This window comes from Hypanus sabinus, chromosome 14 (genome assembly GCF_030144855.1).
Source record: "Hypanus sabinus isolate sHypSab1 chromosome 14, sHypSab1.hap1, whole genome shotgun sequence".
Taxonomy (NCBI): domain Eukaryota; kingdom Metazoa; phylum Chordata; class Chondrichthyes; order Myliobatiformes; family Dasyatidae; genus Hypanus; species Hypanus sabinus.
Window position 1 is genome coordinate 65,497,960 of NC_082719.1, and position 26,332 is coordinate 65,524,291.

General features: G+C 41.8%; 2 protein-coding genes across 2 annotated transcripts in view; both read left to right on the forward strand.

Moving 5' to 3' along the window:
* Positions 1-8,210: 8,210 nt before the first annotated feature.
* LOC132404830 (DEP domain-containing protein 1B-like) overlaps positions 8,211-26,332 on the forward strand; it is a 51,701-nt gene continuing 33,579 nt past the window's right edge. Inside the window, exons 1-3 of the mRNA XM_059989352.1 lie at positions 8,211-8,297; positions 18,830-19,095; positions 21,128-21,254. Coding sequence (XP_059845335.1) covers positions 8,253-8,297; positions 18,830-19,095; positions 21,128-21,254 — 438 coding nt within the window. The 5' untranslated portion in view covers positions 8,211-8,252. The remainder of the gene's footprint in view (positions 8,298-18,829; positions 19,096-21,127; positions 21,255-26,332) is intronic.
* Positions 10,020-11,363, forward strand: LOC132404425 (transcription factor Adf-1-like). The gene is made up of 2 exons (XM_059988558.1): positions 10,020-10,542; positions 10,876-11,363. The coding sequence occupies exons 1-2, from the start codon at positions 10,186-10,188 to the stop codon at positions 11,284-11,286; spliced, it is 768 nt and encodes a 255-aa protein (XP_059844541.1). The 5' UTR covers positions 10,020-10,185; the 3' UTR covers positions 11,287-11,363.

Sequence of the window (26,332 nt, forward strand, 5' to 3'; positions counted from 1 at the left end):
AAAATGTGATGGTGTTTTGTCTAATCATTTTGCATTGATTCAACCTTCACTAAACTCATAAGCTTTGAGTTTTCATGCATGCACCATTTGATGTCAGCAACCAGTGCGGGGAAAAAGTGTAACGTTTGTCAACCGTGAATGTTTTATATTTCCAATCTACTAATGGAAAAACACACTAATCCAGCCATTACATGGACATTTATGGGTAGATTTAAGTAGTCGTACTTGTACAATGTGGAAACAGCCTTCTGCCTACAGTGTCTGTGATGGTCATTAAAAGTATCTACACATGCTCCATTTCTTAATGTTGAAGCGTTTTGGCCACGTCTGAAGTGTTCATTCTAAATGGTTATTTAGATGAACACTTGAAGTATACTGCAGAAGGCCATGGGCCAAATGCTAGGCAATGTGGTAAGTGAGCCTTCCTTTACCAGACGCTCAAGCATTGCAATCAGATTTCAACTGCCCTCAAGGTGGGGACAAAAATGTTCCTCCGATCACCCTATAAATTTCCTACATTGAAGTCTATGTCCTTTTACAGATTCCCATGAGAAGTTTTATCTACCCCATCTGTGCCCTTTATAACTTTACTAATCTGGCCAAAATCTACCTTCCACCTTTTGGATTCTAATTTACCCAGTGTCTCTCCATAGCTATAATGTTTCATTGCAGACAGAATCCAGGTAAATACCTGTGAATGCAATCATGTATATCCTTCCCGTGGGTGCTGATTAGAAATGCAGACTGTACTTCAGCTTGGCTCAGTGTTTTGTATATAGCCTTATAAGCTCCCTGCTCTTGTACTCTGTATGCTTGTCCAAGCATACAGTCCAAGTTAATACTGGGGAAGTTGAAATTGCTGCTGTTATCTTGCCTTGCTTCTGTTGTTTGTGATTTACCTACAGCATGTATCTATCCCTCTCTCTCATGCCATATTTTTCATTTGGAGGCCTATGGCGTGTGTATATGGTGTGCCACTGGACCACTGTTGTCATTTGTTTTTAAGCTCAGTCTGTATGACTCGTTTGGAGAACCTTCTCAGATGTTTAGCTCTTTTACAGGTCCTGCCCAGCTTGCAAATACCTGACTTATAGACAACACGTATACACCCATGAGTTCTTGAGACCATCAGGATGTATTTACTGGCAGCTACGGTGATACACGCATCTTCTGCCAGGTGGGAGTAGGGCATTTGTGTGCCTTTTATTCTTCATCTCTTCTGGATAAATAAAAGCAAACTGGTTCTCAGGGCTTGGCTATTGCAAAGCAAACATTTTTAAGGTAATTAGATGAATGGTGGGTGTTTCTAAAATTTAAGGAATTTTTCAACTGACCACTTAAACCGAAAATACCAAGTCACTTAATTACAGATATTCTTACAGATTTCAGTTGTGGAGGAAGTATTTATATAACGCTTGATGATCACAGAGCTAGCCTTCCTGTTGGCAGAACTAACGAAACAGATAATTGGTGTTGAATTAAGGCCACAGGAAATCCTAAAAGAGCAAAATGCAACACTTAATCCACTCGTTGTTTCAAAGAACAATAAAGCTACTGACATTTTCCTGCAGTTTACTTCAAATGCCTGGATTTCTTTTACTTAAACACATCCATTTTGAATCTTTAGTCAGTTTTTGAGCAAAATTCACTCATTAATGCCCAATCTTTCCATTATCTCAGTAAAAGATGCAGTAACCCACAATCAATCCATTTAATGCGATAAACTGCACCAGTGTTACACCGCCAAGCCTGTACTCGTAAATCTGTTATCAGATACAAGATATTCAGTGATGTATCAGTTCTTTGAATAAAAAGGAAATGGTCTAGAGTGCCTAGTTGCGACTCAAGTAACAGCGGTACTCTCAATGGATGTGATTAAATATTCTTGTTTCAGCCTGATAACGGCTAAAAAGCACAACTGCTTCCAAGGTCAGTACTGTCAACGAAGATGTCTTAATGCATTTAAACAAACTATCGCTGCTTAAAACGGTCGGAAACAACAGTTTGCGGTCGGAAGTGCCCACATAGGATAGCATGCAGGAAACATGGGTGCAGAGTGGGGTTACAAGTGCATTTAAGGAAACGGGGTTTTACATTCCCAATACTATCTTGCTGGCAAATGTGTGGAACCTGGTGAATCAGGGACATTAGGATTGCATGTGTCCTGTGTTTCATGGAATCCTGGTTAACCCCTTCCATACCAGATGCAGTGATTCATATTGACAGCTTTACTATACACCGGTAGGATAGATCAAGTGTCTCTCAAAAGCAGAGGTGGAGGAGTATGCCTCATGATCAACTCTTCTTGGTGCACCAATATATCAGTGCTGTCCCAATTCTGCTCACCAGACCTGGAATATGTAACAGTGAAGTGCTGTCTTTTTTACCTACCACGGAAGTTTGCCGGGGTGATTTTGGTAGCAGTATACATTCCACCTCAGGCCAGTGTCAATGAGGCTTTCTGATGGGCTCAACATGCACAAAACAATGCATCCTTATGCCTTCACCATTGTTTAGGGAGATTTTAACCAGGCCAGTCGGAAAAAAAATCACTAAGCAGCTACCATGAACAGATCACTTGCAATACAAGAGGAAACAACACACTGGACCATTGCTACACCACCATCGAGAATGCTTACCATGCTATTCCACACCCTTACTTCAGGAAGTCTGAGCACCTGGCTGTACTTCTACTCCCAGAGTATAGGTAGAGACTGAAGACTGTAGCACCAGCAGTGAGGACCAAGAAAGTATGGGCAAGGGAAGCATAGGAGCACCTATAGAACTGCTTTGAATCCCTGGACTGGGCTGTATTCAGGGATTCATCTTCAAATGTGGATGACTATACTGTAGTTGTTACTGACTTCATTAAAACCTGTGTGGATGATTGTGGGTCTATAAAAACTTCTGTACATTCCCAAACTAAAAGCCTTGGATGAATCAGGAGGTACACTGTCTGCTGAAGGCTAGATCTGTGGCATTCAAGTCTGGCGACCCAGGCCTGTACCAGAAAATAGGGAATGATTTGTGGAGGGCTATTTCAAGGGTGAAGAGACAATTTTGAATGAGGTTGATGGCAACATTGGAAGCATGATAACTCTGGCAGGGTTTGTAAGACATTACTTCCCACAAAGTGAAACCCAATAGCATGAATGGCAGCGATGCTTCACTACCAGATGAACTCAACGCCTTCTATGCTCACTTCAAAAGGGAGAACACATTGTGAAGATCCCTGCTGCACTTGATGATCCCATGATCTCTGTCGCAGAGGCCAATATTAGGTTGTCTTTAAAGAGAGTGAACCCTTGCAAGGTGGAAGGTCCAGCTGGAGTATCTGGTAAGTCTCTGAAACCTGTGCCAACCAACTAGCAGCAGTATTCAAGGACATTTTCAACCTCTCATTGTATGGGCGGAAGTTCACATTTGCTTCAAACAGGCAACAATTATGCCAGTGCCTAACGAGCAGCCTTATTGACTATCGCCCAGTAGTACTCACATCGACAGTGATGTAATGCTTTGAGAGGTTGGTTAGGACTAGACTGAACTCTTGCCTCAGCAAAGACCTGGACCCATTGTAATTTGCCTATCACCACAATAGGTCAACGGCAGACATAATCTCAATGGCTCTCCACACAGCTTTAGACCACCTAGACAGCAGAAACACCTATATCAGGATGCCTTTCATTGACTATAGTTCAGAATTTAATACCATCATTCCCACAATCCTGATTGAAAAGTTGCAGAACCTGGGCCTCTGTACCTTCCTCTGCAATTGGATCCTTGACTTCCTCTCTGGAAGACCATAGTCTGTGCAGATTGGTGATAACATATCCTCCTCGCTGATGATCAACACTGGTGCACCTCAGGAGTGTGTGCTTAGCCCACTGCTCTACTCTCTATATAGACATGACTGTGGCTAGGCATTGCTCACGTACCATCTATAAATTTGCTGACGATACAACCATTGTTGGTAGAATCTCGGGTGGTGACGAGTGGGTGTGAGATATGCCAACTAGTGGAGTGGTGCTGCAGCAACAACCTGGCACTCAACATCAGTAAGATGAAAGAGCTGATTGTGGTCTTCAGGAAGGGTAAGACGAAGGAACAGAAACCAATCCTCATAGAGGGATCAGAAGTGGAGAGAGTGAGCAGTTTCAAGTTCCTGGGTGTCAAGATCTCTGAGGATCCAGCCTGTTCCCAACATATTGATGTCGTTATAAAGAAGGCAAAACAGCTGCTATACTTAGTTTGAAGAGATTTGTTATGTTAACAAATACACTCAAAAACTTCTATAGATGTACCACGGAGAGCATCCTGACAGGCTGCATCACTGGTATTTGGGGGAGAGGGGCTTCTTCACAGGACCAGAAGAAACTGCAGAGAGTTGTAAATCTAGTCAGCTCCATCTTGGGCACTAGCCTACAAAGTAACCAGGACATCTTCAGGGAGTGGTGTCTCAGAAAGGCAGCGTCCATTATTAAAGACCTCCAGCATCCAGGGTATGCCCTTTTCTCACTGTTACCATCAGGTAGGAGGTACAGAAGCCTGAAGGCACACACTCAGTGATTCAGGAACGGCATCTTCCCTTCTGCCATCCGATTCCTAAATGGGCATTGAACCCTTGGACACGCCCTCACTTTTTTGCATGTTTTTAATCTTCAACATATGTATACTGTTATTTATTTATTTTCTCTTGTATTATGTATTGCATTACACAATGCAATAAGTTAACAAATTGCACATCACATGCCAATTTCTGATCATTGTAAATACTGTCCCTTTTATTTTCATACATCCCCAGTAAATTGTAATCTGCAGGCATGAGTGCTAGAATCAGTCATGTGTGGACTGTCATATGAATACTCTGATTATGATAGAACATAGAATTCTACAACACATTACAGGCCCATGTTGTGCTGACCATGTAACCTACTCTAGAAACTACCTAGAATTTCCAGAGCTCATAGCCTTTATTTTTCTAAGCTCCATTTATCTATCTTACCTACAAAAGACCCTACTGTATACACTTCCACCACCGCCACCAGCAGTGCGTTCCACACACCCACCACTCTCTGTGTGGTAAAAATTACCCCTGACATCCGCTTGATACCTGTTTCCAACCACCTTAAAAACTATGCCTGCTCAATTTAGCCATTTCAGCCCTGGGGAAGAAAAGCCTCTGGCCATCCATGCGATCAACGCCCCTCATCATCTTATACACCTCTGTCAGGTTGTCTCATCTTCAGCTGTTCCAAGGCGAAAAGGCCAAGTTCACTCAACCTATTCTCATGAAGCATGCTCCCCAGCCAGGCAACATCCTTGTCAATCTCCTCTGCACCCTTTCTATGGCTTCCACATCCTTCCTGTAGTGAGGCGACCAGAACTGAACACAGTACTCCAAGTGGGGTCTGGCCCAGGTCTTGTATAGCTGTAACATATGATGTGATTTGTATGACGAGTTTGCTGACTGAACAGAACTGTGACTTCTGATGCAGATGCACATTTCAGCTATAGTGTTGAATATTGTTAATCATTTGCATCTCATGACCAAATAATCAATTGAATGGAAAGGAGAATATTAAACACACCTTTGGCACAGTGATCTGACTCAAATATCTGTAAGTGTGCGGATTGCAGTTGGTAAGTGTAACATTTGGTTGGAAGGTTTGTAATCACAAAGAATTTTATTCCTAAAAGTTGTGGCAAGTATTCAGGATGTAGTGGATATTATTAAAAGTGGAAGGCCTGTATGGATAGAGTTGGATAACCTTCACACTTGCATCACAGGGACAATATTTATTTAAGTTTTTATTGTGCTTTGTGTAAGTCCTACCTGTAATGTTTTGGTGAGATTGGGGATTAAAGTGGGAGCTTCCTTCTGCTGGTTATGGAAGAAAATACCATCATTGCTTTTTAGGCTTTGTAACTCCATGGAAATTATTGACAATTCCAGTTTGGGTGCATTGGAAATTATGGGTATCACATTGCTGAAGTCTATTCAAAAACACTTTAGCTTAAATGGTTCTGAAAATGTGCAAGTAATTTGGTAAGAAGGAAGATTTGATTGTAGACTGAGTAACTTGATCTTGTCTCCTCATAATCATTTTGCTGCATGTTTCCCTTCTGCTCTGCTGGGGTGGCTGCTGCTCTTTGCCTTCACAATGGGCAATGGTTGAAGTGAATTGATGGCAAAAGTACACATTTTACAGCAGAAATGCTGCAAAGAATGCTATCCTGACTACTAAATATCCTTAAATTACATTAAGATATTGACTCAAAATCTCATTTTCAGGACCTAATTTGTTCATTTCACTAATAGCCTAGTGTGATTATAACTCCCCACATAATGTGTTTCAAAATTCTAATTGGAAGGAGCAAGCAGTTGAGCAGGGGCTGAACTTTATTCTCCAAAACCCACCCTTTGTCTCAGCCTGGTCCCCAGACTGAATGATACATGTCCCAGAAGTGATTATTAGAAAAATGATCTACAATCAATTGCAGGCTGGGAGATGGTCTACTTGATCCTCCTAGACCAGGGAATGTTAATAATCTTAATGAAATCTGACACATATTAACAGTTGTAAGTAGCATGATCTTTAAGCTAAGAAAATGAGCACGATGATAAAGTTAACAGTGACAGCAGGAATAAGTTAGGTACATTTAAGACTTTTTTAAGGTTTTGGATGTTTGGCTCACTCTATCAATGCTGATCATTGTATACCATTCCCTTTTTCTAACACTGGCCCATAGCCTGATATAGTGATTCACCATGTTCATCTAGTTTTTTTGCTTCCATAATCCCTCTGTGTAATCGAGTTTACTTTATTGAAATGTTGCCTCTGCTCTCCTCATTTGTCAAGAATGTGACGCCATGTAATTGTTCGCTAAGAGGGTTTCAGTGATCAGCCCTGCTGCGTTTCCTGTCCCTTAGTCCCCAGTCTTGATGGACAATGAGCCCCTTTTCCTTTCCTTTTTACACGCCGTTTAGTTTTTTTTTATTTCCTGCCGTAATTTGTAGTGTTTTTAAAATTATCATTGCACTGTGCTGTTGCCGAAACACAACAGGTCACGACTTGTGCTGTGATATTAAACCTGACACATACTGATTCTCTATTGCGTGTCAGGTGGCGAGGCAAACTTAACCTTGCGGCAAAATGTCTGAAAGTGCAAGGAATGGTCATTATTCTGAGAGAACACCATAACCCTTTGGCAAGTAGAAAGAGGTTTAATGCCGTTCGAAATCAACAGAAGCTGGTTTTCCTGTGAGTCAAAAATAACCGTTTTGCAGATCAGCTGGTTGAAAATCTTGGCGTTCATTTTGATGTTATTTTCGCCAGAAACTGGCAACGAAGGTGAAAATCTCAACGGTAATATTACCAGCGCTACACCCGGAAACATGCACAAAATTACTCCACTGTCCGTTAACATGATTTTCTCCAGCACACTTGTGCTTCAATTGAAATTAAGAAGAATTGTATTACATGAGCAGTTCAGTTGTTGATTCTCTGGAATACTACCATCCGCCAGACAAAACTTTAAAAAGTGGATTAATGAACTGGTAGTCGTTTTTTCAAACGTGATAAGAAATCAATTTGAACTTGCAAAGAGGCGGCGCAAGCTTTTGGTTTGCATTTAATATTTTCAAAAGCTATTGGGTTTAGGGAAGCGTGTATAAACACCCAGGCTGGAGTTTGCAATCCAGCGCCGGGGCGGGGCAGCGCTTGCCCGACTGTCAATCACCCTTCCTGCTTCCTGATTGGTCGAACCCTGAGCACGAGGTTCCCAAACAAACCAGTCACCCCGTTACCTCTTCCCTAGAAGGGCGGCCCTTACGGTTACTATACCCAATCAGAGCGTGGTTTCTTCTTGTTCTGCCAGATTTAAACTGGCACGCGATAAATACGCGAGGTGTCGAACTTGGATGGAGGGTAACGGCAATGCCTGGTGCGCCGCCCGGGGTAGGGGTCGGGTACACGGGGGGCAGTGAGCCGCACCGCCCGGGGTAGGGGTCGGGTACACGGGGGGCAGTGAGCCACACCGCCCGGGGTAGGGGTCGGGTACACGGGGCGCAGTGAGCCACACCGCCCAGGGTAGGGGTCGGGTACACGGGGGGCAGTGAGCCACACCGCCCGGGGTAGGGGTCGGGTACACGGGGGGCAGTGAGCCGCACCGCCCGGGGTAGGGGTCGGGTACACGGGGGGCATCGCTACAGTTGGGAGTCGGAGTGGTACGAACTGCGGAACGTGAAGAGCATGGAGAGTCGGATCACACCGGGTCCGTACAGGGCTACCAAGCTGGTGAGTTGATCTGGAACGGGTATACGGGCCTCGATACCTCTGGAAAGATACAGTTTGAAAGTTGATTAAATTGGCCCTTTACTAGGAAGTTACAGGTTATATTTGCAAAGGCTTCTTCAGTGCTGCTTTAGTTTCCCAGCGTCCTGTGGTCAGAACAGTTGTTTGTAGAGTTCAAGTAATCGCTGTTTGTGTTTAAATGAAACCATGTTTTTCGGGAATTGTTTACTGGGGAACTCCTACAAAGAGCCAATTTGTGTTAAGGATATACTACATCCAAAAGGTTCATATAAATAATAATGGGCGTCAATGATGTGAGTGATAACTAAACTGAATTTGCTTTGGATCTTTAAAAATGTTAAAAGGCTCCAAACTGTTTGAAGAATCTTCAGTAAAATTGCATTGCGCGGAGACTCTGGTCACTGAAAAGGGTGCAGGGGAAGTTTAAAAGGACATAGCCGATCTATAAAATTTTTAAACGCTGAGGAAAGATTGCGTATGTTACGATTTGTGATTTCTTTGGAACGGGAGGAATTAATTGAATGGACATGTTTAGATCGAAAGGAAAATGTCGATTGTTAAAATAAGTGAGAACCAAACTAATTACTGTAAAGGGAAACGAAAAGAGGAAGAGAACAAATGGAAAAACAAAAACTGACACCTAATACGTATAGGGGAAATCCAAAATGCTGTTTGTGGGTAAAGTGGGAGTGATCATAGAAACATAGAAAACCTACAACACAATACAGGCCCTTCGATCCACAATACTATGCCGAACATGTATTTACTTTAGAACTTAGCTAGGATTACACGTAACCCTCTATTTTTCTAAACTCCATGTACTCCAAGGAGTCTCTTGAAAGACGCTATTGTAACCACCTCCACCGCCGCCGCCGGCAGCCCATTCCACACACTCGCCACTCTCTGCGTAAAAAAAACTTACCCTCGACATCTCTTCTGAACCTACTGCCAAGCACCTTAAAGCTATGCCCTCTCGTGCTAGCCATTTCAGCCCTGGGAAAAAGCCTCTGACTATCCACACGATCAATGCCTCAGTGTCACAAAAGAAAACCTTGCGAATGAAGTATTCAATTAGAACCTTCGTGAGGTTCCAATTGAATACTTCACGATGATCTTTGCTGAGGAACTTCGTGAAGATGATTAGCAAAAATATCAAAAGCAAATGAATGCGCTGGCCGGAAGAACCTCATCATTTGTGGCATTCAAGAGGGAGCTAGACAAGTATTTGAGAAGAGAATGTGTAGAACAATATCGAAGGCAGGGAAGTGGGATTAACACGTTTGCTCTTTACCAACTTTTTTGTGACTTTTTCTCCTGAGCTGTTCTGTCTGTAAACACTGGAAATGGATTCAATTTATTGGCGAGGGGAGGGTAAGACGGACATTTAGTGGGAATAAACCTGATTCTGAACTTTTGTTTTGCCCTGAGAGTGGCTTCAGATGGTTTGGAACTGATTGCCTCTTACCTTAAACAAATTAATAGGATGTATACTTTCAACGGTTTCAATTTGTGTACTTGGGAGTCATAAGACCGGTGAGTTTGGTTTGTAATGTTTGAAGGAGATTATGCAATATGGCATATTTCTGTTAAAATTTAATTTTTCCACCAAAATTAATATAAATTAAAATGCTGTATTGAGAATCTTCGAAGTGAAGAGATTGGGAGGCATTGTGTAAAGGCTGTTTTCTACTTGTGCGTAGAGTGAGCCGCGTAACCTACGCTGTACCTAAGCGCACCTCTCCAATAATGTAACTGCGCGTCTCGGCTACGCAGACCGCAACAACTGTGATTGGCTCGCTTGGTAGCATCGCATTTCCTCTTACGCATTTCCGGTTGCTGCCGCTTCTCCGCTATTTTCGAATTCAGAAAGATGAAAGAGGAGGAACATGATTTGAGCGTAAAAATTGACAAAATCGAGGAGAGGTTAAGTGAGGAAGTCCGGAAATATGTACATTTGTATGACTCTTCGTCGCCAGACTATAAAGACTGCCAAATGGCATCAAATTCGTGGAAAGAAATTTCCAAAACCCTCGGTCTGGACGTCATGGAATGTACAAAGAAATGGAAAAACTTGAGGGACAAGTACGTGCGCGTCCGGAAAAGACTCTCCAAGAGGAGCGGGGACCCAGGCGGAAAAAGAAAAGTGCCCGCGTTTTATTTTTATCTGTCCTGGCTGGCACCACACATTAAACACCGGGAAACGGAATCAAATTATGACGACAACAAGGTAAATATAACACGTTCTTTGTATCATAAACCTCTGTGTTGTAGTAAGTATTAGGCGAGCTAGCAATACTGTCTAGTTGTAAACACGGCATATTGATTTGCGCAAAGATAATGCTTCCGTGAAACAAAGATTTAATATGTAATAGGCTTTAACTGTATCTGGCTTGCTCATAATGCAAACTCTATAACCAGTATTTTGCTAATGTAGCCTAATGCCGTTTTCTCGTTTTCATAGCTCTGCCAATCCGTGCACAGACACTGAACTCGAACATTACCTGTATGTATAATTACAAAGACTAACTTAAACTATTTGCAGCTTCTTTCATAATCACAGGATGGAAATGATTCGGCCTCAGGGTTGTCCACCTCTTCAGTTGCTGAGGAAAACCAACCACCTGAAAATCCATCTTCACGTGCAGAATCATCATCAAGTCCTGAGTCATCCCCTGTGCACCCCCAGCCACTTCCTGTGCCCCCCACACCATCTCCTCTGACCTCCAGCCCAAGGATAGCACAGAAAAGGAAGAGGAAACAACATGATGTATGGTTTGAGAAGCAGGTCGCCCAGTGGGATGAACGTAGGGTGGAACTGCAACGTAGACTGTTGCAAGAAAACGATGAGCTCTCCAGGTTTGGACAAACAGTTGCAGACATGCTGCGGAGGCTGCCAGAGAAGCACAGACCACAGGCAATGTTCGATGTCCACAAACTGCTGTTTGAGAGGCAGCAGCAGCAGAAACAATGAACAATTGCATATTTTATTTTATTTATATAAAACTTTGTATAATATTGTGCACATTACTGCAAATAAATGACTTTATATGATAACGTCTTTATTTTTTTTATTTGCACAGCTACATGTTATTTATTGGTTCATTTATTTTATGTCCTTACAATTTACTGATTAAGTTGGCCATGGCACACTATGTTGTTCTGCCATGGTAAAATTCCATGGGGTGATTGAAAGAAGACCATCAGGTCATTCCGTACACCAATGGCAGCTCGGGTGGAATGGCACCTTGATAGGTAATGGGGATCTAGAGGTTCCTAAAGATCAGTGTGCCCTGCCACTCGCCCGGCTGAGGTGACCCTGTAGCATATGAGTCTGCAAAATTAGCAGGGACATACCTGCTCACAGGAGTGTTGACTTCATCAGTGCAGGCCAGGAGGTTGTGTAGAGCAAAACAAGCTTTGACAATGTCCACTGTTTTCTCAGGCAGAAATTGCAGTGGTCGAGGATTTTCCACCTTGCCACCAAAAGGCCAAATGTGTTCTCAATCACCCGCCTGGCTCTGGAGTGACGGTCATTGTACACCTGCTTCTCCATGGTCATGCTCATCACTACTTAGCAAAACGTAAAATGTAGAGTATTAATGTATAGGAAATCATTATGTGCCAATGCAGCTATGATCACTACAAACATTTAGGGGAATTTTTATAAAATTTATACAGTCTGTCCTCCTTATCCGCGGGGGATTGATTCCGAGATACCCCCCCCCCAATCCCGTGGATACCAAAAGTCACGGATGCTCAAGTGCCTTATTTAACCTGGCTCAATTCAGCAGTCTTTAGGACCCAGCGGAATCCTGGACTTTATTTAACATGTTCAGAGCGGTGGACATTAGGACCTGGCGGTGCAGCTCTGAATCTGCAGTGTTTCTGTTCACGAAAATAATCACGATCACGATTGAAAATAAAGTGGAAGTAATAAAGCGATCGGAAAGGTGAAATGCCATTGGTCATTGGAAAAGCATTAGGCTACAGTCGGTCAACAATTGGAACAATTTTAATGGAAAATGTGAAAGGCCCTGCCCGGATGAAAGCTGCAATTATTACTAAGCAACACAGTGGTTTAATTATTGAAATACGTATGTTTCTTAAGTGTTTTATGTGCATAGAAAGGTGAAGTATATACTATATACTAAGAAAAATGTTCAACTGACGCTAAATAATACTGGATGTACCTGTTCCGACTTCAAATCCAACTAAAAGACAGACTCAGGAATGGAACTCGTTCATAACCTGGGGACTGCCTGTACTTTTACGTAATTTCTATATTACTTATAGTACCTAATACAGCGTAAATGCTATGTAAATAGTTGTTATACTGTATTGTTTAGGGAATAATGACAAGAAAAAATAGTTTGTACGTGCTCAAATAACAAGTGCTGGAGAGAGAACTAGTGGGTTTTCCTGATCCGCGGATAAGGATGGCCAACTGTATATAAAAATATAAATTCACACAAAGCAAGCAGTATTACATGAAATTAATTTTCATTGAATTCGATGTCTGTGACGTACCTGGAAAGGGATGCATGAGGTTAATGTGTAGGGGGAACTCTGCATCACCAACAATTACATGTGGGATTTTGACTCCTGTTCCAGGAAGACTGGCGGTGGGGGCCGGTTCAGTTTGTGTTCAAGCAGCATAGAACCAAATCTGCTCTGCTTGAAGATGTGCCCGTCACTTCCCTGGCCGTATCCCCCTTGCATCCACCATGGTAAACCGATATCTGGCATCGCAGGTGGCTATCAGGACAATGCACCCTTGTGGTTGTAGTCGCTCCCGGCGCGCGGCGGTGCCTTGATGTTCACGTGTTTTCCGTCTCTGCTGCCGCCACAGTTCGGAAAGTTCCATAGTTGCCAAAAATCAGTTGCGATAGCTTCCCATTGGGCAACTGAAGGGCAGGGAAGGAACTCCGGCTGCAATGCTTTCCATAATGCTATACAGACCTCCAAAATTATGGAGGACACTGCTTGACCCCAGTTTGTAGCTAGCTGCTACAGCCTGCTGACTTCCACCTGAAGCTAAAACTTGATTGGTGATTGCCAGTCTCTGAGTAATGTCTATAGGCATACTGTGTGTACACTGATGCAAAATAAATAGTTGAAGACGATGAACCAAATTGCCAAATCTACCTGCCGATATCCGAAAATCTAAAAAAATATTTGTAATTCATTTCCTTGTCCATGTCTCTCAGTGGCCGGACAAGCACAGAAAATTCACCCTCCTGCCTCAATCCATTCAATGGTCGTACACACATTCTCCTCCGACGTCTCCTCTCTTTTCTGTGTTGCAGTAATTTCAATAAAAATAACTCTTGTTCAACATTAGCTCCAACTCCAGCATGACGCACTCAGTAGACGAAGAAACTACACAGTGGCATAGAAACCCCACCGCCAACTAGCATTTTGGTGGTGAGTTGCAGAGCGATGCAGACACCAACGCACGGGTATATAAATGCTCACAACGGCGCAGGCCACTTACGAAGGCTACTACGCAGAAGTACAAATCAGCCTTAACAAATGCAATGTTAGATGTGTATTTGTAGATCTTTGTTGGGTCAATAATTAATGGAAAAAAACAAGATGATTTGTAGGTTAGAAAGAGTGGCCTTCTGACCTTTTGTCAGAAAAATAAAGTTCATTGATATTGACAATATTTACTTGGTTCTTCCCTCCACCGCTATTTTCTGCCATGCAGTTTTAGCATTAATAATATTTCTATTATAAAGTACTTTATTTCTCTTTATTGTTAAAATAGTTCAGACTTTAGAAGTTTTTGTTTCTTTAATGCTTTAGGAAATGCAAAATTAAAATGAGAAAATTTTAAAAGTGGTTGAGGTAGGAGCTGCAAATGATTATGTAGCAGAAACCTGGGGAAGATGGTATGTATAATATTGCGATCAGCAATAGGATTTGTAGTTGAGAGCTGGAAGAGGAGAAAATACATGGAAAGAATGGGGGTACAAAAATAGGGCATTTGAGCAGTTAGGTTCATTCTACTATACCCATAACCTGTAGACTCACTTTCAAGGACTTGTCACCTCAAGTTGCTTATTTATTTTTATTATTTTGCTTTTTGTATTTGCACACTTTATCTTTTGTACATTGGTTATTTGTCCATCTTGTCTGCAGTTTTTCATCGATTCTTTTGTTTCCTTGTATTTTCTGAGAATGCCCGTAACTGTCCTAACCACAACTTGAATGCTATATTCAAGTTTGCTGATGACACCACTGTCGTAGGCCAAATGAAAGTTGGTGATGAATCAGCATATAGGAGGGAGATTGAAAATCTGGTTGAGTGGTGCCATAACAATAACTCAATATCAGCAAGACCGTGTGGTGGAGAGTATATTGACTGGTTGCATCAAAGCCTGGTATGGAAACACCAATGCCCTTAAATGGAAAATCCTACAAAAAGTAGTGGATATGGCACAGTCACTCATGGTTAAAGCACTCCCCACCATTGAGAACATCAACATGAAATACTGTTGCAGGACGACAGCATCCATCACCAGGCACCCCAACAACCATGTTGTGCTCTCTTCTCACTGCTTCCATCAGGAAGAAGGAACAGGAGCCTCTGGACTCAGACCACTAGGTTCAGGAACAGTTACTATCTGTCAACCTTAAGGCTCTTGAACCAAAGGGAACTTCACTCAACTTCAAAGGCAACAGAGCGAATCTGCAGATGCTGGAAATAAATAAAAACACAAAATGCTGGCAAAACTCAGCAGGCCAGACAGCATCTATGGGAGGAGGTAGTGACGACGTTTTGGGCCGAAACCCTTCATCAGGAGTTAGAGAAACCCTCCTGATGAAGGGTTTCGGCCTGAAACGTCGTCACTACCTCCTCCCATAGATGCTGTCTGGCCTGCTGAGTTATGCCAGCATTTTGTGTTTTTATTCACTCAACTTCACCTGCCCAATCATTAAAATTCTCCCACAACTAATGGACACACTTTCAAAGAATCTTCATCTCACGTCCTGAATATTTATTGCTTATTTCTTTCTTTTTCTACTTGCATAGTTCTCTTTTGCACTTTGGTTGGGCAGTCTTTCATTGATTCTGTAATGGTTATTATTCCATTATGGATTTATTGAGTATGCCCACAAGAAAATTAATTTCTGGGTGAATATGGTGATGTACATGTACTCTGATAATAAATTTACTTTGAACTTCTCTGAAATCTGTAAATTACTTGCATTGACAGAGTTTTGTAAGACAAAGTTGTATAGTGTATCATTCCTCTTGGATAACTGGGTAGGAGAAACAAAATTAAAAAAGGATTTGTTCCTACAAAAAAACCTCAAGCTTGGTCGGCTTTCAGTGTAAAGATTCTAGAATGTGACAGACATTAATTACATTAGTGATCCCTTCAATCCTTTAACTTTGTGGCCCTCAATCCTGATATACAAAGGAAGATTTTATCATGAGGGTAATTTTGACAGAGACCGCAGCAGAAGCCAGTGGCGACGATCTTTTGGAAGATCGGAATTAAAAAAAGTTTTTGTGGGTATGAAATAAATGGGGAACGGAGAGCAAGGGATGTACTTTTTTTTTGTTTGGGCATGTGGAGGGTTGCAGCATGAAGGCAGGCAAAGACAGGCAAAATGGTAGTGAAGTCATGCACTCTATCTGGGTTATGGAAAAGGAAGTACAGTATTATAGACAGTAGGTGTAGGAGTAGGCCATTCGGCCCTTCGAGGCGGCACCGCCATTCAATGTGATCATGGCTGATCATCCACAATCAGTACCCCGTTCCTGCCTTCTCCCCATATCCATTGACTCCACTATCTTTAAGAGCTCTATCTAACTCTTTCTTGAAAGCATCCAGAGAATTGGCCTCCTCTGCCTTCTGAGGCAGAGCATTCCACAGATCCACAACTCTCTGGGTGAAAAAGTTTTTCTGCATCTCTGTTCTAAATGGCCTACCCCTTATTCTTAAACTGTGGCCTGTGGTTCTGGACTCCCCCAACATCGGGAACATGTTTCCTGCCTCTAGCGTGTCCAATCCCTTAATAATCTTATATGTTTCAATTAGATCCCCTCTCATCCTTCTAAATTCCAGTGTATACAAGCCCAGTCGCTCCAATCTTTCAACATATGACAGTCCCACCATCCCAGGATTTAACCTCGTGAACCTACGCTGCACTCCCTCAATAGCAAGAATGTCCTTCCTCAAATTTGGAGACCAAAACTGAACACAATACTCCAGGTGTGGACTCACCAGGGCCCTGTACAGCTGCAGAAGGACCTCTTTACTCCTATACTCAACTCCCCTTGTTATGAAGGCCAACATGCCATTAGCTTTCTTCACTGCCTGCTGTACCTGCATGCTTACTTTTGGTGACTGATGTACAAGGACACCTAGATCTCATTGTACTTGCCCTTTTCCTAACTTGACACCTTTCAGATAGTAATCTGCCTTCCTGTTCTTGCCACCAAAGTGGATAACCTCACATTTATCCACATTAAACTGCATTTGCCATGCATCTGTCCACTCACCCAACCTGTCCAAGTCACCGTGCATTCTCCTAACATCCTCCTCATATTTCACACTGCTGCCCAGCTTTGTGTCATCTGGTTGCTATGAGGACAATTAAGGTGGATAAGTTCCCGGTGCCTGGCAAGGTGCCCTGCAGACTTTGTGGGAGGCTATTGCAAAAGTTGCAGGGGCCCGGGCAGAATTATTTAAAATGGCCTTAACCTTGAGTGAGGTACTGGAGGGCAGCAAAGGTTTTCCTGCTGTTCAAGAAAGGTCAAAGTGAGTGTGACATCACTCGTGGGTAAATTATTGGAAGGTATTCTAAGGGGTATAGAAGTATTTAGATAGGCAAGACATGATTAGGGATAGTCCACATAGTTTTGTGTGTAGTATGTTACGTCCAGCTAATTTATGGAGTTGATTTCAAGGAGGCTTGGAGGCTGGTTGAGGAAAGTTTTGTTGCTTGATATTCAGGATGAAGTAGCCAATTGTATCCAACTTTGGCTAGAGGGAGAAACCCGAGAGTGGTAGTAGAGGGTTGTCTCTGATGGAAAGTTTGTGATGAGTGGTGATCTATAGGGATCGGAGCAGTTTCTGTTGTAGTTCATCATCTACTGTATATTAACGACATGGATGACAGCATGGTGAATTGACTCAGCAAATTTGCAGATAACACCAAGATTGTGGGCCCAGAGGACAGGAAGGAGAGCTATCAAAATTTGCAGTGAGATCTTGACCAGCTGGAAAAATGGGATCAATAGTGGCATATGGACTTTCATGCAGACAAGTATGAAGTGTTGCACTTTGGGAGGACAAACCAAGGGTCGACTTGCACAGTAAATGGTAGGACTCTGAGTTGTGCCATAAAACAAAAGTCCTCGGAAAAGAGATCAATAAATGACTGGAAAAAGCTACTCTGCTTTTTCCACAAAGATGGGTGAGACTGGAACTAGAAGTCATAGGTTAAGGGTGAAAAGTGAAATACTTGGGAGGAGGTTGAAGGGAACTTGTTTATTCAGAGGGTGGTACAATTGTAGAATAAGCTGCTGTGGAAGTGGTGTATGTGGGTTTGATTGCAAAACTTAAGAGAGGTTAGAGTAAGTACATGAATGTGAAGTCTATGGTTCAGGTGTGGGTCAATAGGACTAGGCAAAATAGCAGCTCCATATGGACTAGATGCACGGAAGGTCCTGCTACTGTCTGATTGTATGAAGATGCAAGGCTCTGACAATGGGCAAAACATTTGGGAGGTATAGTGCCAAGAGTTTTGGGGATGCTTGGCAATCATGACGTTACCTATTGTAACTTGATGTCTTTGTCTTTACCTTGCCCTACAATCAGGCAAATGTGAAACCTCGACTGCAGTCAATTAATGGAAAATAATGTCTTCCAGATTGACCATTGGCAAGAATTTCTCTCCACTTCCACTCCAGATCACTGTATACAAAGACTAGAAGATGCAGCTTTCAGTTGTTTATTGGTCTAGAAAGTAAAGCTACATATCAACCAGATTTGTTAATGGCTGTTTTGTGCTGACCACATACATAGCAACACATACAAAATGCTGGAGGAACTCAGCAGGTCTGGCAGCATCTATGGAAAAGAGTAAACTGTTGATGTTTCAGGCTGAGACCCTTCATCAGGTCCTGATGAATCTTGCCACATTTACTGAAATGTGTTTGCATATTGAAATTTAGTCCTATCTCTGAATCTTGAACCAAGTGAAATTTAAGTTTTGGGTCAGTGTCCAATTTGCTGGTTGAAGGTACTGAAAAAGATGAAGTTAAGATTTGGATCATTCATTATTTAATTGAATGGGCTAGAAAGGTTTGCAAGGCTCCTGTTAAAGTTTATTAAAACTTTTAATTTTCAATCTGCACTCTCTAGATGAAGAAATCTGCAGAAAAAGAATATGGGCAAGATGAAATGTACAGTGCATAAGCTAACCTCAACTCTTAAAGATTAATAGATGACTACAATATTAAAAGTAAATGTTGCCTTGGTATTTTTTTTCAGTGGAATGAAATTATTGAGCTTTTTCGAGCTGGAATGCCTCTGAAGAAGCATCGTCTTCACTTCCGTACTTACGATCGCTGTTTCACTGCTGCACAAGGAATTGATTGGTTACATGAATTACTTAGAAGTAATCACAATTTTGGACCTGAAGTTACTCGTTACCAGACTGTACAGTTGCTCAAAAAGTTCCTAAAAAATCATGTTATTGAAGATGTAAAAGGAAGGTGGGGAAAAGAAGATCTTGAAGATAATAATCGATTGTACAGGTATGACAACATTGCAAAAGTTGTTTTGTGCCAGTGATTTCACTGTTAATTTTTTGAAAAATCCCTTCTTGTCCTTGTTTTGCAGGAAGGAGCCCAATGCATTTAGATTGATTGTTTAAAAACTTGGATCCTGCATCTCTACCAACCACCTACTTGCTTACACTAGGAGTAATTTACAATGGCCAATTAGTCTACCAACCTGCACATTTTTTTTTAGCATGTTGGAAGAAATTGGAGCACCAGGGAGAATGGGCAAACTGAGACCAGAATCAAACCATATAGCTGCTAGATCTAGCTGCTATCTATGCCACCATTTCCTTCAATCCTTTTAAGCCAACTGTCCCTTTTGCTCCCTGTGGCTATTTACTGGGCTTAAGATTTTCCCAATTAATCTGTCTTTGTATCTTGCAAGGTAAAACATGGCTTGACTATCAGTTTGGCTGCTGATTATTTTTATCTGTTCAGTGCATCAAATAGATGCACCTCTCCTCATGGTCAATCGTGAAAGCCTTATTTTCTGAGTTAAAGAGAAAGCTGTCAAGAAATTGTTTTGTATTTTCAGTCTGAATTGTAACTAGACATTGACATTTTGAATGGATGTATTATGAAATTTCAACTGCTTTTGATACTACTTGCAGCATGACTGCTGTTAGTGGACTGAAGGTATTTTGCAAACTTTAAACCTGTCAGCTCTGCAGTATATTCGGATAGTCCACCGGTGGACAAAAGTAACATCTAGGAAATTGCTGCCTTCCTTCTTTCCGATACTCTTGGGTTGTACACTATAGTGTGTAGCAATAAATACAAGAGGTTTAGATGCTGGAAATCCAGAGCAACACACACACGATGCTGGAGGAGCTCAACAAGTCAGACAGCACATACAGCTGGAATAAACAATCAATGCTTTGGGCTGAGACCCTTCACCCTGAAAAGGAAGGGGGAAGAAGTCAGGGTAAAAGGGTCAGGGGAGGGGAAGGAGTACAAACTGGTAGGTGATAGGTGAAACCAGGAAAAGGGCAAAGTAGGTGGACGGGAGACGGGTGATTGAAGTAACAGACTGGGATGTGATAGGTGGTAGAGTCAAATGGGTGAAGATGGAATCTGACGGGAGCACAGTATACTATGGGAGTAAGTGAAGGAGGAAGGAAACCAGAGGGATGGGTGGGTGAGAGCATGAGAAAGGGAAAGAGAGGAGGCATTGAATGGAAGGAGAGGCAAGAAATTACCAGAAATTATTGTTCATTTTACCATGGGGCTAACCAGACAGAATATGAAGCTGAAAGTGGCCTCATCATGACCAATATGTCAAAATGGGAATGTGTGATGTAATAAGTGCTTCAAGTTACTTCGGCATGTCTGGAAATGCCACTGTCCAGTTTGTTTGTTTTTGGATTAAACTTCATTTCCAGAAATATACTATTGAAAGTTTATTTCATTATCATGTATGTGTTTTGTTTCTGCAGAATGGGTAGTGTACAATTATTGTATATTGTATAGTGTATTGGTCCCAAGTATAGTCCATTCCTAAGTGAACTAGCATAATTTTGTTTTTATTTTTGGCTTGGGACCAATACAAAACATTTGGATTGTAAAATTTAATGTTCCAGGCCTACTTTGAAAGTCGAGCTAAATCCCACCAGGGTATATATATTCCTCATGGCATGCTTGGGGTTGCTTTTGGATGCAAACTACATTTGAACTAAACAAAGTGATTTTATGGAAGAAAATCATTTTATTCAAAGTTTACATTTGTAATATAACAAGTCTTTAGGTATATTTAAATCAGAGGTTGATAGATTCTTGATTAATAAGAGCATCAAAGGTTATGGGGAGAAAATCAAGAGAATGGGGTTGAGAGAGAAAATAAGTCATCTGTGATTAAATGACAGAACAGTGTTGATGGGCCAAATGGTCTAATTTGTTCCTGTCTATAACTTTTTGGCAAGTGATTCAAATTTTAAAAAGCACACTGCTATAGAATATACAATTATTAATTGTGGTATCAATAAAATAATTGCATTATATTTTGCAGATTTCCTCATTCATCTCCTTTGAAGCCATATCCAAAAAAATCACGTTATTTAAATTCCAAATTTTCAAATTGGAGTGACTATGATGTTCCAAACCCAGGTCCAGTCTTAGTAAGGCCTATAATTCTGGTAAGAACTTTATAAGTTTATTACATTTTCAACTTAGACTGTAGTAGAAGTTGCATATTAGCCATAAATTACTAAAAGTTGAAAATTCTTCATTGTAGCTACTTTGTGTAAATCTTGTTTCCAGTTGTATTTGAAAGTAGCGATGAAATGCAGACTTTAAGCAATGCGTTTCAAATGGTGGAGTTTTTTTTTTGTTGTTGATGAAGCAAACACAATGGTCTCCCCATGTTTGGAGGATATGTAATGTTAAAGTATATTTGTAGGTGTTGGCCATTATTCCCAACCTTTTAGAAACAAATAACAATTTATTCACATTCGATGAAACGAGTCCACCACCCTTGTCTTTTCCGTAGGTGCTTGTAAAATTGTGGACTGTTTTTATCTGCAAGGGATTGGATCTTTCCAGGAGCTAATTTGTTGAGTATATTTTAATTTGTAATGACACTGAACATGTAAAAAAAAACCTGTTGAAGCTTCCTGGGAATTGTTAGCACCCTCCCTTGTTTCTCCCCTAGGGGACTTGCATGCCACTGGCTGAGAACTACTTTTCTAGAATAGGGTAATTGGTAACCCTTGTCACCTGTACTCAGTTATAGTGAACAGATTTTGTTTGCATGCCATTCAAACAGATCATTCCATACATAAGTAATTAAGGTGGTAAAAGAGAAACTGCTGTGCAGGTTGACAAAAGTGCAAGGGACGTGATGAGGTACATTGAGATATCAAGAGTTCATCCTTATCTTACAAGAAGTCTGTTCCAGTGTCTTCTCAAAACAAGATAGAAGCTATCTTTGAACTTGATGGTGCGTGCTTTCAATCTTTTCCATCTTCTGTCCAATGGGAGTGGGGGAGAAGAGAGAATGTATGTACTTGGAGGGATACTTGATTATGTTGGCTGATTTCAAGGCAGCAGAAAATGTAGATATTCATTGGAAGGGATGCTGGTTTTCATGATTGTCTGGGTGACATTTGCAATTTTCTGCAATTTCTTTAAATTTTGGGCAGAGCAGTTACCATAGGAGGCAAGAGGTAGGAAATTATAGGCCAGTTAACCTGACTGGCAAGATGTTAGAGCCCATTATTAAGGATGAGATTTTGGAGTATTTGGATGTACATGATAAAATAGGCCAAAGTCAGTATGGTTTCCTTAAGGGAAAAAGCTTGCTTGACAAATCTGTTGGAAAGTTTTGAGGAAATAAAAGACAGGTGCCACACATAAGGCTACCATACAAGATAAGAGCCCATAGTATTATAGGAAAGATGTTAACATGGAGGGAAGGTTAACTGACAGAAGGCAAAGGGTATGAATAAAGAGGGTCTTTTCTGGTTGACTGCCTGTGATTATGGTGTCCTGCAGGAGTCAGCTACTTTTTATATTGTACATTAGAGACCTATATGACAGAATTGATGGCTTTGGAGCCAAGTTTACAGATGATACAAAGATAGATTGAAGGGCAAGTAGTGTAGAGGAAACATGGAGCCCTCAGAAGGACTTGGGCAGATTAGGAGAACGGACAAAGAAATAGCAGATGAAATACAGTGTAGTTAAGAGTATGGTCATGCACTTTGATAGAAGAAATAAAGGTGTAGGTTATTTTTTAAATGGAGAGCAAATTCAGAAATCAGAGTACAAGGGCATTTGGGAGTCCTAATGCAGGATTTCCTAAAAATTAACTTTCAGGTTGAGTTGGTAATAAGGAAGGCAAATGCAGTGTTAGCATTCATCTTGAGAAGACTGAAATATAAAAGCAATGATGTAATGCTAAGGCTTTATAAGGCATTGGTCAGACCACATTTAGAGTACTATGAGTGGTTTTGGACCCCATATCCAAGAAATGATGTGTTGACATTGGAGAGGGTCCAGTGTAGGAGTTTGAAAATGATCTTAAAATGAAAGAGTTAACTTGTGAGGAGTGTTTGGTTCTGGGCCTGTGCTCACTCACTAGAGCTTAGAAAAATGAGGTTGGATTTCTTAATGAATCCTATTGAATATTTAAAAACCGAGAAAGTGGATGTGGAGAGGATGTTTCCAATAAAGGAATATCTCGGACCAGAGAACACAGCTTCAGCATAGAACGTTGTTCCTTTAGAATAGAAATGGGGAGAAATCACTCTCCCTAGAGGGTGGTGAATCTGTGGAATTCATTGCCACAGATGGCTGTGGAGATGAAATCATTGGGCATATTTAAAGCAGGGGTTGATAGGTTCCTGATTAGTGAGGGTATCAGCAGTTACGTGTCAGGGGAATGGTGTTGAGAGGGAGAATAGATCAGCTAGGATTGAACGGCAGAGCAGACTCTGGTCTAATTCTGCTTCTGTGTCATTGATTAAAGAGTCTGTACATTTGCCTATTTACAAGTAGCTCAACAGAGTCCGGTAAGATGGTTGCACAGTTAGTCACAGTGGCCTCTCTGGGTCCAACAAATAATGCAAATATTTGTCTCATGTTTTTCTTGTGATCACAAGAGCCTGTTGAACATGGGTAGTATAAAATATTGCAAGTCTTTTAATCTCTCCCTCTCCCAGTGCAGAGTGCCCTCCTGCTTCAAAACATCCACCATTTTCCTGTACCTAAAAAGACCAAAGTAACATGGCTAAACGATTGACATCCTATTACACTCATTTCAATAATAAGCAAATGCTTTGAGAGGCGGGTCAAGGGCCACATCTGCAGCATGCTACCACCTCCAATGGACCCCGTACGATTCGCCTACCGACCCAACTGATCGACAGATGACTCTTAAACTCTGTCCTTAATACGTCTGGAGAAGGAGGATACTTTTGTGAGAAAGCTGTTCTTGGACTGCAGTTCAGCATTCAACACCATAATTCCCTCCAGCCTCGACAAGCTCAGAGACAGCCTTCACCCTGCCTTGTGTAGCTGGATCCTGGGCCCCCTATCAGATCGCCAGCAGGTAGTAAGAGGGGGCTTCCTCACCTCTGACACTCAGCACAGGTGCCCTAAGCCCCCTCCTTTACTTTCTACATACCCATGACTGTGTCACCACCCACAGCTCCAATTTGCTGATTAGATTTGCTGACAATACTACATTGATTGGCCTCATCTAACATAATAACGAGGCAGCCACCCAGCGATGCCAATAAAACAACCTCTCTTTCAATGTTGCATAAACAAAGGAACTGGTTGTGGACTACAGGAAAATGGAGACAGGCTAACCCCTATTGACATCAATGGATCTGGGGTTGAGAGGGTGAACAGCTTTAAGTTCCTCATCATAAACATCACCGAGGATCTCACGTGGTCTGTGCGTACTGGCTCTGTGGTGAAAAAACCCCACAACAGTGCCTCTTTCACCTCAGACAGTTGAATAAGTTTGGTATAAGTCTCCAGATCCTGAGGACTTTCTGCAGGGACACAATTGAGAACATCCTGGCTGGCTGGATCACTGTCTGGTATGGTAACTGTACCTCCCTCAATCACAGGACTCTGCAAAGAGTAATGTGGACAGCCCAGCGCATCTGTAGATGCAAACTTACCACTATTCGGGACATTTACAGAGACCGGTGTGTAAAAAGGGCCCGAAGGATCATTGGGGACCTGAGTCACCCCAACCACAAACTGTACCAGCTGCTACCATCAGGGAATGGTACCGCAGCATAAAATCCAGGCCCAACAGGCTGTGGGGCAGTTTCTTCCACCAGGCCATCAAACTGGTGCAATTGTATTTCTATTATTAACTGTCCTGTTTTAGATACTATTTATTACAAATTAATACAAACCCCATTTCCAGAAAAGTTGGGATATTTTCCAAAATGAAATAAAAACAAAAATCTGTGATATGTTAATTCACATGAACCCTTATTTAACTGACAAAAGTACAAAGAAAAGATACTCAATAGTTTTACTAACCAACTTAATTGTATTTTGTAAATATACACAAATTTAGAATTTGATGGCTGCAACACACTCAACAAAAGTTGGGACAGAGTTAAAATAAGATTGAAAAGTGCACAGAATATTCAAATAACACTGGTTTGGAAGACTCGGTATCATGACTGGGTATAAAAGTAGCGTCCATCAAAGGCTCAGTCTTTGCAAGCAAGGATGGGTCGTGGCTCACCCCCTTGTGCCAAAATCCGTGAGAGAATTATTAGTCAGTTCAAAAGGAACATTTCCCAATGCAAGATTGCAGAGAATTTAGGACTTTCAACATACATAATATTGTGAAAAGATTCAGAGAATTCAGAGACATCTCAGTGTGTAAAGGGCAAGGTCGGAAACCACTGTTGAATGCGCGTGATCTTCGAGCCCTCAGACGGCACTGCCTAAGAAACCGTCATGCTACTGTGTCAGTTATAGCCACCTGGGCTCGGGAGTACTTCGGAAAACCATTGGCACTTAACACAGTCCGTCGCTGCATCCAGAAATGCAACTTGAAACTGTATTACGCAAGGAGGAAGCCATACATCAACTCTATGCAGAAACGCCGGTGAGTTCTCTGGGCCCCGAGCTCATCTCAGATGGACCGAAAGACTGTGGAACCGTGTGCTGTGGTCAGATGAGTCCATATTACAGCTAGTTTTTGGAAAAAACAGGAGTCGAGTTCTCCGTGCCAAAGATGAAAACGACCATCCTGATTGTTATTAGCGAAAGGTGCAAAAGCCAGCATCTGTGATGGTATGGGAGTGTATCAGTGCCCACGGCATGGGTGAGTTGCATGTATGTGAAGGTACCATTGACTCTGAGGTGTATATTAGGATTTTAGAGAGACATATGTTGCCATCAAGGCGACATCTTTTCCCGGGATGTCCATGCTTATTTCAGCAGGACAATGCCAGACCACATTCTGCACGGGCTACAACAGTGTGGCTTTGTAGGCACAGAGTGCGTGTGCTTGACTGGCCTGCTGCCAGTCCAGATCTATCTCCTATTGAAAATGTATGGCACATCATGAAGAGGAGAATCAGACAACGGAGACCACGGACTGTTGAGCAGCTGAAGTCTTATATCAAGCAAGAATGGACAAAATTTCCAATTGCAAATCTACTTCAAGTAGTATCCTCAGTTCCAAAACGATTAAAAAGTGTTATTGAAAGGAAAAGTGATGTAACACAAT

Excerpts from the sequence above, each read along its gene's own strand:
- LOC132404425 (XM_059988558.1), top strand. The coding sequence starts at position 10,186 with ATGAAAGAGGAGGAACATGATTTGAGCGTAAAAATTGACAAAATCGAG. Across the intron at positions 10,543-10,875 it reads CAAATTATGACGACAACAAG|GATGGAAATGATTCGGCCTC; the intron begins GTAAATATAACA and ends TCATAATCACAG.